The sequence below is a fragment of the Osmerus mordax genome, chromosome 16, assembly GCF_038355195.1.
Source record: "Osmerus mordax isolate fOsmMor3 chromosome 16, fOsmMor3.pri, whole genome shotgun sequence".
In the NCBI taxonomy this organism is placed as follows: Eukaryota; Metazoa; Chordata; class Actinopteri; order Osmeriformes; family Osmeridae; genus Osmerus; species Osmerus mordax.
In genome coordinates, this window is record NC_090065.1 from 6,495,266 (window position 1) to 6,510,384 (window position 15,119).

Here is a 15,119-nt window from a genome sequence, read left to right on the forward strand (position 1 = left end):
GGCGCGTGCCCTTCCCTACCTGCAGTGCACCACCATGGGCCCGGCGTCTGCGGGGTTGCAGGCCTTGACCCTGCGCAGGAAGGCCAGGATGGGGGTGGGGTACTCGGGCACCCCGTGGTCGGGCCAGGCCATGAACTGGAACTGCCTCACCTCTCTCTTCTCGCTGGAGCCGTTCTGGGGGGGGTTGGGTGGGGGGTGGCGAAAAGAGTTTCATCGGGCGGGCACGGGTCGTTTAGGAAATTCTCCAAAACGACCCACGGCACTGGAGGCATTGGGTATGTCTCTGAGGGCTGGACGAGCGTGTGTGAGCTTACCTTGTACAGGGCGAAGGTGCGCACGCTGTACGTGGCCAGCTCCACAGAGTCCAGCATGGTGACCTGGATCATGCCGTAGGTCTCCGTCCCTCTGACGGGCCAGTACTGGTCACACTTCACCTGCACGCAGAGGCCAGAGGTCAGAGGTCAGTGAGCACAGAACACTGCAGCAAAAGCCTGGGGTCAGCGGTGAGGAGGGGAGTGTGCGTGTGGTCACGCAGCGCACGAGAGCAACCGAGGAGACGTCAGAGGACGGGCCAGTTCAGCCACAGCCGGAGTGTTTACCACACGCATCCCGGGGAGAGAAAGAGGACTACAAAACCCAGCATTATCTGACAAAAACCACATGGTTTCAGACTGGTTGGAACCCGCCTAGTTTAGCAGCTAAACATCAACAACAGTCAAAGTGCCGCTTTTATTTCCAGAGCTGTGATTATCTTCAGTTAGCAAACTGGTCTGGCGGATCACTAGCTTTTTGTTTATACTTGCTTCTACAGGATTGGTGATAATTCAGCTCTGCATTGTGGGGCCAATGTGTCTAGTGTGTGTGTGTGTGTGTGTGTGTGTGTGCATGGAGGCTCCGGTGACAGAAGGGCTGGCCACCTGGCCACATGTCTCCCAAGGAACAACCTGCCTGGCTAAATGAGGCCTGATGGCACGCCACCATTGGAGCTGTAGGCTAAACACAGGGCCAACACCCCCCCCCCCCCCTCCCAGGACACGCGTGTGCCTGCACACACACACCCACAGGCCGCTTGCAGCCTACCTTCACACAGAGATCCTCATTAGGGCTCTCTGGTATCCGTGCTATTTCCAGGATAGTCGTTGCCCAGAAATACCGTGACTAGGAGTGCAACTGTTGAGCCCTTGGCTCCCCGAACAGCTTAAGGTCAGAGGAAGTGGAGTGTGTTTGTAAATGCCAGTTGTTTCGAGGCTGGGACACTCTTATTGATTTGGGATATATGAGAGAGGAAGGAGGAGGGAGGGTTAAGGGGCACAGGGGAAGTACGTGGTCTTTTAAACACTGTGTTACTATAGAACTTGGGAGGAGACCTTTGATGCACCACTGTACCTTGGTAGCTCACAGTACGTTGGCTACTCTAGGTGAGAAAAGAAGATCTTTGGCTCTCAGCCAAACCACACAGTTTCCCATCACGGCCCCAATGCGGGTTCTCCCCAGACAGAAGTAAATAAACAAACAAGTGAATGATGTCATCTGCTTACAGCTGTTCAGATTTCTCATGGTTGTAAGTGATACCTCGTGTCCGTGTGCAAGTCTGGAGGACACATTCCATCAAACAGCCAGGCTTGCTGCGACACGCGCAGCAGAGCAAACATCATTATCACCTGCCTGTGCTGAGAAACCCATCAGAATGGCCCTCTGTCACATATCACCTTTGCATGTGATGGAGACAGATATACCTGTACTTTCTTTATCTGTCTGTGGCGTGGTGACTCACAGTCTCATTTACAGGTCCTCTATCTCCTATCTGACCTTTCGGCTGCTTATCTAACGGAGGAGACTGAAGCCTGTCCTGGACACAGGGCTGCCTTTGTTCTTGTGGCCTGCGTGTGTGTGTGTGTGTGTGTGTGTGTGTGTGGGCTGGGTGACACACGCTAGGTGGACGAGGGGGACAGTGGCCCTACCCTGACCTTGGGCCTGGGACAGGGTTGTGACTCACTGCGAAGCCTGGGACGACAACAAGCCAACAGGATATCTGCAGCGACACGGCAACCTGAAGCTAGCTCTTCCCGCTAGCGTTAAAAAGAGTACGACCTAGACAGCTAGTCGCTCCCGTCGGAAAAGGGGGGGGGGGGGGGGGCCTTTACCCTGGACTTCTCCTCCAGCCGGGTCATCATGACGATGGTGTTGGCCCGCTGCTCCCACACCATCCTCCAGAAGTCGCTGAGCGTCTCCGGCAGGGGGCCCTGCGTGGCGATGTAGGCGTTCTGCTTCCTGTAGCCGTCGATGTAGTTGGCGTTGATGTAATCGCTCCCGGGGACGGCTGGAGAGGAGCACGGGACACAGGCTTTAGTCACCGCGGCAACGATCGAAACCCCTCGCGATCGCAAGCACTAAAGAGCAAGTCGACTTCATGCGTCACATCTCGCGGACATGAATAGAAAGCGTGTCGGACGTGTGGTACATGGGTCAATTCAGTTTGTAGTACTAATTAACAAAAAAAGCTGAGGTTTCCATGTTCTTCAGGAAAAACAGTGTAGTATTCACTAGAGCTACGTTTCCTTTCAGCTGTCGAGGGGCAAAATCAATCAGAGTGAATAGAGTGTGGGAGAGGTCAAGAGGAGTGCCGAGAGTACACTCACCGTCAACAGAGGTGAGCACCACCCTGGAGTGGTCGTAGGCGATGACGTTGGCGTAGCGATTCTTGGGCTTGTTGACCTCCATGTTGGAATTCTCCCAGGTGAACTGCTGGCCAGGATCGATGGACTATATGAGAGGGGAAGAAAGAGGAAGCATTAGAGAAAGACACAGGAAGGGAGGGAGAAAGAGATGAGGTCCCCTGGGGTATCACGGAGGAAAATTCAGACAGACACATTGATAAGTGTTTGTATTTCAACACTGGGGTTAAATAAAGACTTGAAAGAAGCCTACAGGCTAACAGCACTCTTCATCACCTCCCCTGTGGCTGACCGTATTGAATTACCTGGTCCCACCATCCAAGCTATCACATATAAACCATGTCCTTTATCTCGCTCTCTCACTCCAGCCCCCAGTTCCTGGATCTGCCTTACTCTCACTGGATTTTCTTTTCCATTTCTTTCTTCACTCCCTCTCACAACAGTCTTTCCACTTTCAGAAAACTGTTTCTCTCTCCGCTCTCATTGTAAGGTGGCCCGGCTCCTTGGCTGAGACCAGGACCGCTCAGGTCTGTATTTACCTCAGGGGATAAGTGCCCACCCCTCCCCAGCTCACTAAGGCCGTGGAGTCTCTTGTTTTCCTCCATCAAACCGGCCGACACCATGTCCATCAGTTCCCAAAACCTTTCACCTTCCGAAGCTATCTGGGGCCGGAGCTACACCTTCTGGAATGTTCCATTACTCTGGATCCTCTATGAAGTCGGTCTTCTTGAATCAAATTCAAGCCTTTTTATTTGAAATTGTGGTATGAAATACATTAAACTCAGTAAAAAGGGATTGAGCCAATTGAACAAAAACAGTTCTGATGAGAAAAGGGCAGAATGACGTGGAGAACGTTCCAGAGAAATGAATAGCCCTTCCTAGTAAACAACGTCCCCTGGAGTTACAAATTGCCCAAGAGTGGGACTCTTTTAGAAGTCGTCCAATCGCCGATGAGCTTCAAAACACAGCCAATTTACATGCCAGCAGCCGGCCACTTTGCTAAAGAACATTTCATTTGCAGTCAAAACTTGTCACACTGACTGTGGAGCTTAGAGAAGACAGCAGGGAGTGTTACACTGGCAACGTCTGGCAAACCCGTTGGAGGGGCAGGAGAGAAGAAGCGGGGTGACTTCTCTCTGTGACGCGTGGGAGGATAATGACACTGCCATGGTGGCTAAACACCACGTATCATCACGTCCTCTTGGAAAGGACCGGTCTGAGCGCCACACAACGCCAGCCTGACAGAACCCATGCGACCGCCCCGAGCGCTCCACAGTGCTGCTGCGTTGGGCGTGAGGTGGGTGCCCAGGCCGTGCCAGCCTGGGCCTGGGCTCTGTCCTCAGGAGGAAGGCACCACAGGAGCAGCCGGGCGAACGTGACTGTGACAAACCGACTGAGCTGTGCCACGCTGCCTCCCCTGGCAACAGGGATGGGCGGCCATCTGGCCCACTGAGGAGGGGCTCTCCCCTTTTCAGACGGCTACGTGTCGAAGAGGGTGTGTGTGTGAGAGAGAGTGCGTTTTGTGTGTGTTAGAAGGGGGACAGTCACGGGCTGCCGCTACGTTGTCATGTGGTATGTTTTCCTTGACTAAAATAGGCTGAATGAGGTAGTGGGGCATTGATATCTACGTTAGTAAGTTCAAAAAAGCACTTTTTTTTCGGTCTTCCTAACCAAACGGCTGGCTAAGGTTCACTGTCAGGGCAACAGACGACCAGGAGGGAGGGAGCAAACAGTAAGAACATGAGTAAAAAAAAAAGAAAGAAAAAAAGGTCTACATAATTCTTTCTGTAATCAAGGCTGCGCCTCTTCCTGTCTCATCCCCAGGCCTACAGACCACTAACCTCCTGCTCTGGCTTTCGGCAATCCTCTCTACAAAATGTGCCACTTTAAATGCAAATGTTCTCTTTTTGGGGAGAAGGGTGGGGAGTGCACTGACGAGCGATAATCCCTCACCCAGTTGCGTAGGAGAGACCGGTGCAAAATAACATTCTATAGGAAAGCAGGATAACTATGACGCTGGCAGATTCTTGTGACCTGCTACCTGATTGCTCCCTGCCTCTGGGAGATGATCCTGGTTTTTCTATAATAATAGAACAACTAGCCAGGCTTAGGGTTGGTGACACAGCTGAACGGCTGGTTTAGCTGACATGAATACTATAGAATGAGGTTTTGGTGTTAAAAGAACACGAATGGCACCCATGTTATGTATCTGTTTAGTTTGACTCATGTGTGCTATAACGTCAATATATGTTGTTAAATTTCATATTAGTATTGCTACACTTAATTTAATAGGACTTCATTTATGTAGTGTAACTGCAGTCCCATTGATTTAGTGTTACTTCACTACATAAACAGTTATTTGGAAGTATTCCTTGGCAGACGCGCCCATCTCACCTCGTACTCCTGGGAGAAACGGAGCCCGTCGTTGGCCTTGAGGCGCTCGATGTGGTCGGCCAGGTCATTGACAGAGATGGGCGGATGCTCTCTCATTCCTGAGGAGGGGAGCACAGGAGGAGGAAAAGGAGAGAGGGAATAAGAACAGGTAGAAGACTGTCAGACATCACTGTCTAGCCACACTCAAGGTATAACACGCAGAGAATGGTTTGCACACACACACACACACACACACACACACACACACACACACACACATTTGACCACAAAGATGAGTGAGGCTGCCAGAGACACCATGAGGTGGCTGGAACACAAGTGAGGGCTGAGGCATTGTGCTTGACAATGCATGAAGGGAGAGGTGAAGCGAGAGTGAAAGGGAGAACTCCGATGGACAGAGATACAGCAAACAGAGAGAGAGAGAGAGAGAGAGAGAGAGAAAGGGAGAGAGAGAGAGAGAGAGAGAGAGAGAGAGAGAGAGAGAGAGAGAGGGGGAGAGAGAGAGAAATATCGGACACGGGTTGGCGAGGTCATCATGCTGAGCTTGCGCGGGAGGTGACGGAGGTGGACGGGGGTGTGGCGATGCACATGTGTGAGTAAACAAGCTCCCGGAAGCAGGAAGCAGACATCTCCCTGAACCTCAGAGCGATGCTGGCGTGGCTGGAGCGGGTGTGGGTCCAGCGGCTGGCTGGGAGCCAGGCCCCAGTCTGCACACATCAGTCACACTGTCACTTCTCTGAAACCCCCCAACAGCTCACCACTCAAACATCTTCTCTTTGAAACTTCCTCGGCACAATAGAGCATCTTTTTGTCCCAGCCCGAAGGGCTGGGCAGGATTTAATCCGGCCAAACCCGCCTCTCTCCACATGGTTCTAGAATTCTCATCACCGAGTTATTGGATGATTTATGGCTAATCTACCGACACAAATTTTCCCTGGTGACTCTGAACTTGGCCTGGCTCTGGGCTTAAGTGGATTTGGAGAGACTTCATATAGCCAGTGTGTGTCGCAGAAGGCCACGGAGAATCGTAAGAAAAACTTAACGGGCCAACAATGTACGAGTATGGCAAAAACACACACACACAGGGTTACTATTACTGTTACTAGCGTGCATGTAACATTACAGTGGCTAAAGGCTGGTTTGTCAGTGAGGATAATGGCTCACACACACTGGGACACAGCCCCACTACGAGCTCATTACAGCAGCAACACTGACAGTGAAGGGCTGCTAACTGGGAGCATTCCACAGGACAAGACCTGACCAATTAAGCTAACCTAATATTAGGATGCTTAGACACTGGCGCCATTCGCTTCAGGGTGTGTGTGTATGTGTTTGTTTGTGCATGTAAAAGAGTGTGTGTTGGTGTGAGGTTACGTAAGAGTGTGTGCTCATGTGAGGAAAGTGTGTGTGTGTGCTTGTGAGATCATGTGTTCAGCCAGATCTTTTATGACCAATAGGACACTTGGGCGGAAGGCGGGGAGAGAGAAAGATAAGATAGCACCGCTAATTAAAATGTAACCGCAGCTCAACTACCCATTAAGTCCCTTCCTTAAGTGCTGCCTGCATGGATATCCTGGGCCTGAGAACACAACAGCATGACATCTTTCCACACGCACAGACACGGAGGCTATGCGCTCGAGGGCAGAGATGTCCGTCGTGACTGCGGCGGGAAAATGGGAGAGAGGGTGAGGGACAATAAGAGAAGGAAAAAACGAAAGGGAGAGGAGGGAGTGCGAAGGAGACTGTATATGTGACAATACACAGTAGGAGAGCAGACTAACTTGGAGTGTTGGGGCAGCGGTGAGAGCTGGGACCTGTGGAGAGAAGATGAGGGGGGAGGAAAGAGAGAGCTATCAATGGAGGAGACTGGGCAGGCCTGTAGGTAGGTGGGTAGGTAGGCGGGTAGGTAGGTAGGCCTGGGGAGCAGGTGCAAGGACTGCTAAGAGTCTAGAATCATAACAAACAAGCTTCTGGGGCTGAAGTCAGCCAGCTGACAGAGAGGAGAGGAGCAGAACTCGGCATTCACAGGACTCTATTAGAGAATATCACAGTGCACAGTCATGGGTGGGTCTGCAGTACAATGCAGCACCATATGTGTCAGGCAGTACGAATAAACCTGCCCTTGCTTTGAACAGCTGGTGATATGTCTAGGCTGCAGGAAGTATTGACTGGAGGAGAGAGAATGGGGGAGAGAGAGAAAAACAAGCTAGCAGGTTGCTTAAAGGAAATGACAATGCCAGAAAGGGAAGAGAGAAGACGTGGGTGTGGGAGAGGAAGAGAGGAGGAGAGGAAGAGAGGAGGAGAGGAAGAGAGGAGAAGAGAGGAAAAGAGGAGGATAGGAGGAGAGGAAGAGAGGAGAGGAGGAGAGGAAGAGAGGAGAGAAAGAGAGGAGAAGAAGAGGAGAGGAAGAGAGGGGGAGAGGAAGAGAGGGGGAGAGGAAGAGAGGGGGAGAGGAAGAGAGGGGGAGAGGAGGAGAGGAGAAGAGAGGGGGATAGGAGAACACGCTCTTCTGTCCATGCTCTCAGGGAGGCTCAGCCTGTGTTAGCCTGAGCAGGGGGGAGCGCCGTCTTTAATAACCTCAGAGCACAGCAAGGACGTACAAACAGAGAGAGAGAGATAGAGAGACAGCAAGATAGAGAGAATGTGGGAGAGGGAGAGAGATAGACAGGGAGCGAAAGGGAGAGGGAGGGAGTGAACAGACAGAAGGGAACTGACATTTTCTCTCATCCCCATTGTTCCCGTCTCCTCGCCTCACCTTGACATCAGAGGCGGCCCAGGACTCATTACCAGAGCGCCAGGGAATGAAAGGAAGAGAGGGGAGGAAGAAAAAAGAGAAGGGAGGCAGGAGTGGGAGGAGGACTGAAAAGAGGGGAGGGCGAGGGGTTGGCGGGCGGAGGAAGGAAGGGAGGAACCCGAGAGAGCTGAGCCCTATGACAACCCTCTCGCTCCCCCGGAGAGAGAGAGAGAGACAAACGTGCCACGCTATTCAAAGAGCTCATCCAGGGAATCTGCATTCACTTGGCTGAGCTAAGTGTCACCGCACAGCGCTGGGGACTGTAGTCACACTACTGTGTTGTCGACGAACAGGGTTTGAGGTTGGTGGGGATTGCAGCCCGGGCAGGATAGTGGGGGGGAAGGTGTGCTGAACGGGGTTTGTTAGAAAGCTCAAAGTCAAGAGAAAGTAACCCTCCCGTGTTTTACGGTTGAAGTTTCTTACGGTATTGTCAGAGAGGAACAAAAAAAGAGATAAGTTAGGAAAAAAAGAGAGAGAGAGAGCTTTAGAAAAAGATAATAGACAGGAAGAGGGCAGCGTGTCTAGAGTGGAGTACCTGGGGTCTGGTAGTTGAGCCTCCTCATCTCCACAGGGTCAGAGGAGTTGGCCAGCAGGGAGTCCTTCACCCCTCCTGAGTGCTCATCCTTGGGGAGAGGGGACGCCCGCTTCCTGCAGGGGCACCGGGCACACGGGAAGGGTTCATTACCATCACAATCACTCCAAATCAGGAACCATACAGAGACAGTCAACAGTGTACTGTGGAAACTCTCTCAAGCAGTACAGGTGGCTGATGGTGATACTGGGCTTCAAACGGCCACATTCTGGAGTTTTGGACAGGACAAAATGCTGTGTGACACAGTGTTAAATGCTGTGTGATATGAAACCAACTTAGAGGAGTGACGGTATTGAAGGGTAGGAGCTCGGGTTGATGACTGTGTGCTGAAAAGCCCAGTCATTAGGGAGAAGAGTTTAAGTTTGCGATCCTCAAGTCGGCAACTGCTGTTTGATGGTTCGGTAGGAACAGCATAATTTCCCCTGAGGTGGGGACAGTTTAGTTGCTGGATAGATGACAGCTGTGTGTGTGTGTATGTGTGTACTGTTTACTGGGTTGCCAGATTGAGAGGAAAACAGGCGGATGCTGTAATTAGCCCATCAGCTGGGTTGCACAACATTGTATAATTATACTGGTCGTCCGGCACCTGTGATGCCCAGCCCAGCCCCGCCCAGCCCAGCTCAGGTCTAGCCCCAGCCTCAGCCTCAGCCTCAGCCCCAGCCTCAGCCTCAGCCCAGCCCAAGACAACACCTAGCACAGCCTAAACCAGCCCAGGCCTAGCCCCAGCCCCAGCCCCAGCTAGTCCTAGCCCAGCCCCAATTCTCTCCATCCACTTAAAGGAAAATTCACAGCACAGCTCGACAGCATGCTAATGCACAGACAGCCGACTCCTGTCAGCAGACCCAGTCTGAGAGAGACACACACACACACACACACACACACACACAGACACACACTACAGCTAGACGCACACAGACAACCCCCAGACAGCAGAATGGAAATGGGCTGCATGAAGCATCAGGGCACCCGGTGGAAATTTCACATCTCATCGCGCTCCATTTGCAAGTTCCCAGCCCTGGTTCAGGCTGCCTGTCCTCCCTTGAAGCCCACTGTGGTGAGAGGGGGCAGCACCCCAGCCAGGCTGCGTACATCCACACAGTCCAGCCGACGCCGAGGCCGGGGCCACCGCACACCTGTTATCTAATGCTGACAGGGCTTACGCTAATGCTGGCGGCGGGACGTCTTATCTCCACCAGCCATCTCTCACTCTGTGGTGCAGCGTGGAGCGGGAACCCTGCTTCATGCTAGGGGGCGGGCCAGGCCTGTGGGCTCTCCTCCCCCCTTTCCGCCCGCCTCTTCCCCATCCTTTTTCTACTCGCCTTCCTCGTCTCCTTTGCCCCCCCCCCCCTCGCCCCCTCCCCCCCTATCCCTTCCCCTCCTTTGTCCAAACAAACCTCTACCTCTACGCTCTACCACCAGGCTAACTTAAACATAGACGCTCAATAGGGGTATTCATTTGGATCTCAGAAATAGAGGTGAAGGTGTGTGTGAAGTATGTGTCTGTGTCTGTCTGTGTGTGTGTGATAAGAGTCTGTTTAATGAACAGAGCCCTTTGTGGAGACTCGGCGCTGAGGAAACGGGAGTAAAATGCTGAAAGGTTTTCGAAACGGAAAATGTCAGGCTGGGAGGACGGGAACATTTCTATTTCGCCGTCTCCCCCATCTGGCATTTGCTTCACAATGGGCCTTTCAGCTCCAGGTGAGCCAGCAGACAGGAGGAAGGCCGGCGTCCGTTTGGAGCAACCTCGAAGCTGCACCCCGACACTCCCCGAATGAAACACGGCGTATCGATGCACAGCTTCAGACACCGCATCTACAGACACACACTGACACCAGACAACGTGAAACATGCAGTTTTACAACAACACAACCTGGGGCGGGGGGGGGGGGGGGGGGGGGTTCTATTAAATGACACCGAAGGCCTGCAGTGTCTGCTAGCGTCGGCGTTTAGCGGTGTAAGGTGATTACTCCGCGCGGCACGTGAGGCAGGCGTCTGAGCGCGTCTTCCACGTGTGAAGATGGAGAGGTGCTACGCAGACACTGCAGCCCAAGAACAGACAAATGAACGCAAGCACCAGCTCGACAACAACAGATGAAGCGGCCATGACACAGCCGTGACAGTACCCACCTTTCCTGTTTGCTGCATTCAGACAGCGGAGAGAGAGGGAGAGATCCAGGGGTGAGTCACAGCACACAGTCCTGACACTAACATGGGGCTACGGTTACATCCACCAGTGTGTGTGTGTGTGTGTACTAGTCACTCTGCACTGTTCTCGAGGGGGCTTAACTATTCCAAACCATTGGTGCAGAAGAGACTGGGATATTGGGTTACTAACCACCAGTTAGACCTGCGAGCCATGGCAGCATGCGTGCGAGCAGCCCAGCCACAGTTTGGTTTAGCGACTGTGTACAGGTGCAATAACAACTCGGCAAGAGTTCCGACTTGTCTCTGGCAGACAGTTCCAGGGGGAAGACCTCCCACCTCATCCCCCCCCCTGCCCCCCCCCCCCTGGTCTCTCCTGCCAATCTGCCGGTGTGGAGACACTTCTGGGGGACATAGTGCTTACTCCTCAAAGGGGGGCCTGTCTGAAGGCCTATTATTAGCCAGGCTGCAGCAGACATCGCTCATACACTACACACACACGCGCACACACACAGGAAGAAGACTGGAGATGACAGGCCTAAGAAAATGGGCCCTACCGCAGTGTGGCATGGATGAAGTCATCCGTGTGTGTCACTGTGTGTGTTCTGGGGGAGGGAGCGGGCCAAGACTCACATATGAGCCCTCTCTATTTCAGGCTAGCTTTCGCTCTTCCTTTTAATTCGCAACGTCAGGTTAAAGAGCAATGGGAGTCAGAATGACGTCATACTCGTTTCTGCTTCAATAAACCTCCCTCACATTCTACTGCCATGACATGGAAAAGAAGCAAACCTGGAAGTGATGAGTACTCTGTTCTTTTTCCAGAGTCCTCCGATATCAAAGGGACGACACTAATCGAGGTGCTAAACGCAGGTCTTTCAGTTGAAACCCTGTGGATGCACCTGCGAGGTTCAGAGCCGGACGGGGCTGGATATGCTCCGCCCCCTGCGAGGTTCAGAGCCGGACGGGGCTGGATATGCTCCGCCCCCTGCGAGGTTCAGAGCCGGACGGGGCTGGATATGCTCCGCCCCCTGCAGGTTTCCGTTGGTTGCCTCGCCAGGCTCACGCTCAGGCCCTTACCTCTTGAAGAGCAGGATGGCGATGACGATGATGATGATGAGCACCACGGCCAGCACCGGCCCCATGACCCACAGCATCTCTGGCTGCTCCACGCTCCGGGCCACCCCGGGGGTCACCTGGATGGGGTCCGAGTAGGGGCTGGCTGAGAAGGTCCTCTGAAGGCAGGGGGGGGGGGGGAGAGAGAGGTGAGCAGGGGGAAGCGGGAGACAGAATACACCATGGTAACTGTTGACAGAGAGGAGCGCAGCGTCGATTGTAAACACTGGCATGAGTGAACGGTTCTTTACAAACACGGCCATGTTACCTATTGCAATGAAGCTAGCAGGGCACCCTCAGAAGTTAGTATTCCGAGGCACATCAAAAGCACAGCGCAATTACTTTCAAATCACACTGCTCAGGAGCTTCACACACACTCACACATTAATTGGGTCTTGGTCTGATGCTGACGGCAGTGACTGTGAGAGAAAGGAACACGAAGCCCATCGAAGAACACATTTCACGTTCAGAAACCAAGCCTCCCTCCCACCTGTGACATTTAACTGTAACTGCAGTTACCAGACAGGCTTGAGGAATGACAGGGTCGGGGAGAGTGCTACACGGATAGCCGTACCCCCCAAAAAAAAGAAGAAGGAAAAAAAAAGAGAGTGAAGAGTGTGCGTCTCTTGGTAGCTGAGATAAATGGGGGCAGAGGAAAGGCCTCATCTCCTCTTCATTAGTGTTCATACCGTGACGGAGGGAGGAGGAGGAGGGGGAGGGAGTTACTCCCCCCCGTTTTAAATGAGACATCCCCCTGCTTGTTCCTCTTTAAATGAGGAGGGATGGACGGAGAGAGAAAGACGACGGAGGAACCCAGAGTGAGGTTAAAAGAACGACAGAGCTTGGAAGGAGGAGAGGTGAGAGATACGGGAGGTAAGGAGGGGAGGTATGAAGAAGGATCAGGAAGTGTCATTAGCGCTCAGCATGTCGCCCTTATCTGAAGAAGAGAGAGAGAGAGAGAGCAAGAGAGGAAGAGAGAGAGTGTGTGAGAGAGAGAAGCATACAGACAGGCAGACACGGCCCCCTGAGGGCTGGCCCTGGCCCCCTCGGGTCCCTTAGACTCCCAGCATGCAATGGGGGTGTCAGGGCAGCGGGAGCGGTAATCCGGATCATTAACGGCGCAGCACTCTGCTCTAAAACATGCAGGGAGATATTAATTGGAAAGATAAGCTGAAATGAGCTTGGAGAGACCCCCAATATGAAGTTCAGTTATCTAGCTATACTAATGGGCAAAGGCAGAGAGATGAGTACGTGTGTTTGTGTGAAAGATAGAGAGTGTGTGTGTGTGTGAGAGAGAGGAGAGAGAGAGACAGAAGGAGCCTGTGTGTGCGTCACAGTGCATGCGTGTGGAGTGCTACACGTATTTCTATGTCCCTCTGCACGTGACGACACGCATGCTTGCACGCCACTGTGAGAGAGAGAGGCCAAACAGGAGATAGAAAGGTCATGAAGGCAGACCAAGATCCCAAACGTCTCTGCTACCCTTCCCCAGGGCACTACCCTGCTACCCTCTCCAGGGCACCACACTGCTACCCTCCCCAGGGCACTACCCTGCTACCCTCCCCAGGGCACTACCCTGCTACCCTCCCCAGGGCACTACCCTGCTACCCTCCCCAGGGCACTACCCTGCTACCCTCCCCAGGGCACCACCCTGCTACCCTCCCCAGGGCACTACCCTGCTACCCTCCCCAGGGCACTACCCTGCTACCCTCCCCAGGGCACCACCCTGCTACCCTCCCCAGGGCACTACCCTGGGCTCCATTCACACCCGGTTCCCTCCATATGAAGAGCATGCCAGGAAGATGGGGAGCTGCCCGTGGGAACAGCCTGCCTCTTTTCTGAGGACAATCCGGAGAAACCTTTGTGTGACCAGCGACCGCAGCTGTGCCTCTTTGCAAAGGCAATGAGGAGCCGTGTGAGAAAGAAGGGAAGAGTATTGGAGAGAAGGAGAGAGGAGGAGGAGAGAGGAACCAAACGAGAGTGCTTTGTGACAAAGCAAACACTGGGATCATTCATTTGAATGGTCCTATCTGATAAAAGCTCAGTCACGCCGTCCCTAAAGCCACCACTGGCAGCACAGAGCCACAGTGGGCCGATAGCATCACGCAGCACAGGGCGTGTCCACACGTCTCAATGTGTGTTGTAGCCTTACGGACTGTGTGTGCACGCGAGTCTGCCTTTGTGTAATAAAGTTTCGTTCGAGAGTGCTTCTGCTTCAGTTTTCCTGCTCCTTTATCGGGCGTTCTCCAGAGTCCATAACAGAGAGAGAGAGGGTGAGAGAGAGGGTGTGAGCTTTCCGCAGGGCGAGACAGAGAGGGGAGACAGTGAAGCCGAGGGAGTGTGGGGGTGTTGCTAAAGAGACAGCTCTAATGTAGGAGTTCTCTGACCCGCGGGCTAGCAGCGCCTCAGCTAGCCAGCTGGTGAGACCGGGAGATCCTGATGAGAACCACCAGCAACACGGCGCCGAGCTCAACCTCACCGTCCACCTCGCGTCTTCACAGCAACGTCGAGAAGATGGCAGCCAGACAAACAAGCGAATGTACGTGTTAAGACATACACTCACACACGCGGCTGATGTGTGCCTTCCTGAGGCGGCTGCGAAATCGCACTGACCCAAGACTTCTTCATTGTCTCACCGTGTGTGTGTGTGAGAGAGAATGTATGTCAGTTTGTATGTGTGTGTTTTGTGTGTCTGCAAATGTGTGTTTGCAAATGTGTGTGGGAGGGAGAAGTGGGGTGCATAAGAGTAGCATGGCCTGTTTGTCAGTCTGTTTCTGCTAATGCAGCTTTTATCTGGGAGGAACAGAGACGGCGCCGCAGGTTCCCGCTAACCCTGAGAGCTGACCCTCTTCTCTGTCTCTCTCCTCTCTGTCTCTCTCCTCTCTGTCTCTCTCCTCTCCTCTCTGTCTCTTGTCTCTCTCCTCTCTGTCTCTCTCCTCTCTGTCTCTCTCCTCTCTGTCTCTCTCCTCTCTCTCTCTCTCTCTCTCTCTCTCTCTCTCTCTCTCTCTCTCTCCTCTCTGTCTCTCTCCCTCTCTCCTCTCTGTCTCTCTCCTCTCTCTCTCTCTCTCCTCTCTGTCTCTCTCCTCTCTGTCTCTCTCCTCTCTCCGTGGAGCTCATCCACCTCCTCCATCAACACCCCACCAAGCGACCCCCTCCACCCCTCGGCCTCGCCAAAACCTATTAAATCTCCTTTGAACACAACTGCGGTACACACATTTGAATGTTCTCAGTTTCTGGCTTACCTTCTCATATCAAAGTCACTGAGCAAACACATTAGCACACCCCGTCCTCCTCTCCCTTCCGCTCTCATCCTCCCACCGCCCCCGTCAAGGCTTCTGACGGGGCAGAAGAGATTCCCTCTTTTCCCGCTCTCACGTCCCCTCTCTTCCTCTCTATCACACATCATACAATA

At 53.2% G+C, this 15,119-nt stretch overlaps 1 protein-coding gene across 4 annotated transcripts in view; it reads right to left on the minus strand.

The window, feature by feature from the left end:
• LOC136959317 (receptor-type tyrosine-protein phosphatase F) overlaps nt 1–15,119 on the minus strand; it is a 110,905-nt gene that overhangs the window by 7,584 nt on the left and 88,202 nt on the right. For all 4 annotated transcript variants that reach the window (XM_067253620.1, XM_067253621.1, XM_067253619.1 and 1 more), the window contains 7 exons: nt 11,672–11,826; nt 8,396–8,508; nt 5,070–5,167; nt 2,640–2,763; nt 2,145–2,320; nt 315–434; nt 20–174 (listed from right to left, as the gene is read on the minus strand). In XM_067253620.1, the coding sequence (XP_067109721.1) occupies nt 20–174; nt 315–434; nt 2,145–2,320; nt 2,640–2,763; nt 5,070–5,167; nt 8,396–8,508; nt 11,672–11,826 (941 nt within the window). The remainder of the gene's footprint in view (nt 1–19; nt 175–314; nt 435–2,144; nt 2,321–2,639; nt 2,764–5,069; nt 5,168–8,395; nt 8,509–11,671; nt 11,827–15,119) is intronic.